A 2,563-nucleotide genomic window follows, 5' to 3' on the forward strand; every position below is an offset into this window, starting at 1 on the left:
TCCCTGTCTGGGAAACTAAGCCTGTGGCCCTCAGAGAGAACAAATTCCAGCGAGATCATCTTAATGGCATAATTGCTGTTTTAACATAAGTCCACCAACCAACAGAAACACATGATAAGATGACACGTTGATAAGATTAAAGGAATAGTGCTACAGATAAACTGTGAAAAATGGGATTCAAATCAAGCTGAACAGTCTCATACGTTTGATCCGTCCCAGCCTTCCCTGCCTGGCACATACTCTGCCTCTCTCCTTCTGCAGCTCAGGTTCATGCCTGTGGGCAGGTTTGGCACACCTGTGCTTTACCACCTCATCACCCTGCAGTATTTAAGGACCAGCTCATACACCGACTCTGCCAGAACGTTACAGTCGTCAAAGCAATTTAGGCTCAAATTATGCTCCCAGTCAATTATCGGAGATTTTCCTTGTTCAGTAAATTTCCCCCCGTGTGGCCGCCAGCAAACTGTCAGCCTCATTTCTGGATCCTTGCCTCTCTTGATACTTACCTGTCTGCCCACTCTCCACCCATGCCTGCACCTCTCAAACCGACTAAGACTCTGAACAAAAACCTTATCGTCATCTTTGAGTTTTATATACACAAAAACTCTAAATGTTTCAGGATGTAGACGTTTGTGTGGAACCTGCATTTAACTTTGCCTATCCTGGCTTACATCATCACACAGTCCCCACATCTCACAGTGAAATGATCTGTTACTGGTTGCAGTCAGCGGTGAACAGACTTGGTCACTTACTACAGAGTCCTCGGACATCGAAGGCTCTTGACTCCTGGCGAGCCCGATGCAGCGAGGCACGTGGAGGTTCCCGTCCATGTCGGAGTACTTCCCTGTTAGTGACGTTTCACAGAGTCTGGAAAGAGCACGAGGAGGTGCTTCTGTAAGTTGATGTTTTTCTGGATGAGCTGGTAATAATCATGTATTTAAGAAGAGAGAACCATCTCTGCCCGCACCATTACGACAAATGTCACACAATTTGTTGCTGCTTCTCAGTCTATTCTATCTGAAACTCACTCTCAGTGATGTTAAAGAAATGCTGCATATCTGAAGCACATTAGAGGTCAATTACAATACTTACTTTCTGCTTTGCCTGTGCAGAGAAACGTCGATGTGCTGCCACTTTGAGTGTAGATAAACTGCTCTAATCACTCACGCTCCAATCAATACGTACGCTTGAATCCTCATCACAAATTCATGTTGGAGCAAAGATGCTGCTGAGGTGTAACATTACATACGTCTCGCCGCTGTTTTTATCGTCACTACATCACCTCAATAATCTATATAAATACACACATTCACACACAGACTGATTTACATGAAACTCCGTATTCTGTTGTTTGTTTCCTGTTTTATTCTTTCCTGCAGAACAACACACAATGAAACAGCTGATACGATCATCAGCTGATCACCTGTGTGCAGCAGCAGCACATGCTTCGTGCTTTCCCTCTGCACCACATCCAGAGACGTCCTGAGTAATAACTGAAATGGAACCATTGTGACCGTCTCAGCTATTTCTCCAGTGACAAACCCTTAAACTCAAAGACCGTCTGCCGCAGGTGCGTTCTAAGGAGAGCGATTGCTGAGGATGTGCGACTTAAATAAACAAAGAAACTAAATAGAAAAGATTCGATGCTAATGTTGGGATGACACACTGCTGGTTTGTAAAGAACAATGACTGCATGCCTGTCAGGCCGATTTATAACATTTGACGACGGTTCTTATGCAAATAAAATATTTTCTTTTCCAAATACATCAAAAACCCACATTTCAATGCCGTGGACTCCACCTTATGAATCAAACAAACACGCACACAAAGTGTTGTGTTCAACTCCAGCAAATCTTTAGTTAAACACAACACAGTAAGTTAACTGACTGTGTTTCACTGTGAAGTGAACGGGGAACTGCGTCAGCAAGCATGAGAGGAAACGCTGGCTCCAGCCTCAGAGTGAGCACTGCGATTTGGAAGCTCCTCCATCTGGCACAAACATCACAAAACTGTTTCCTTGCGATGTCCTGTTTGACAGCAGTTCAATTACCAGGAAGTCGGATTTCTCCTCCACCACACTGTTGTTGTAAGAACATCTGTGGGTGGATTTTTGCTTCCAGCAAACGAGATGGAAAAAAGTCAAGGAGAGCCGTGTCACAACAATCTTCACAAAGCTCTCGCAATATAGAGGAAAGTTTATACTGGGAAGTTTCTTTGAGTATCAGGGGGCGAAATGTTGAAAAATACTTTGGGGACAAAACTGGACCCACTGGAGAAGAAAAGAAGTAACAGAGAGTCAAACCTGAGGTAGAAGACTGATTTAGTGGAACGCTCCTGGTAGACAAACATGTTCTTCCTGTTGACCACGCAGAAGGCATTCAACACAGAGCGCAGGGCCTGGATCGCTGCGACAGGAAGACAGAAACATCCACGTTTACAGAACAAATCCACTGATTTAGGAACATCATCTTCGCTGGATTGAAACAGAGAAAGATTCTAATAAGCACATAATTGATGTAAATATGAGAACTGCACATCAAGTACACACTCAGTACAACCACAG

The 2,563-nt window shown here is 44.0% G+C and overlaps 1 protein-coding gene across 9 annotated transcripts in view; it reads right to left on the reverse strand.

Moving 5' to 3' along the window:
* Window positions 1-2,563, reverse strand: part of szt2 (SZT2 subunit of KICSTOR complex) — a 106,843-nt gene that overhangs the window by 70,724 nt on the left and 33,556 nt on the right. For all 9 annotated transcript variants that reach the window (XM_013911341.1, XM_005734980.1, XM_005734982.1 and 6 more), the window contains 2 exons: window positions 2,303-2,405; window positions 753-867 (listed from right to left, as the gene is read on the reverse strand). In XM_013911341.1, coding sequence (XP_013766795.1) covers window positions 753-867; window positions 2,303-2,405 — 218 coding nt within the window. The remainder of the gene's footprint in view (window positions 1-752; window positions 868-2,302; window positions 2,406-2,563) is intronic.

Source organism: Pundamilia nyererei, unplaced genomic scaffold (genome assembly GCF_000239375.1).
Source record: "Pundamilia nyererei isolate P.nyererei 1_Seehausen unplaced genomic scaffold, PunNye1.0 scaffold00061, whole genome shotgun sequence".
Taxonomy (NCBI): domain Eukaryota; kingdom Metazoa; phylum Chordata; class Actinopteri; order Cichliformes; family Cichlidae; genus Pundamilia; species Pundamilia nyererei.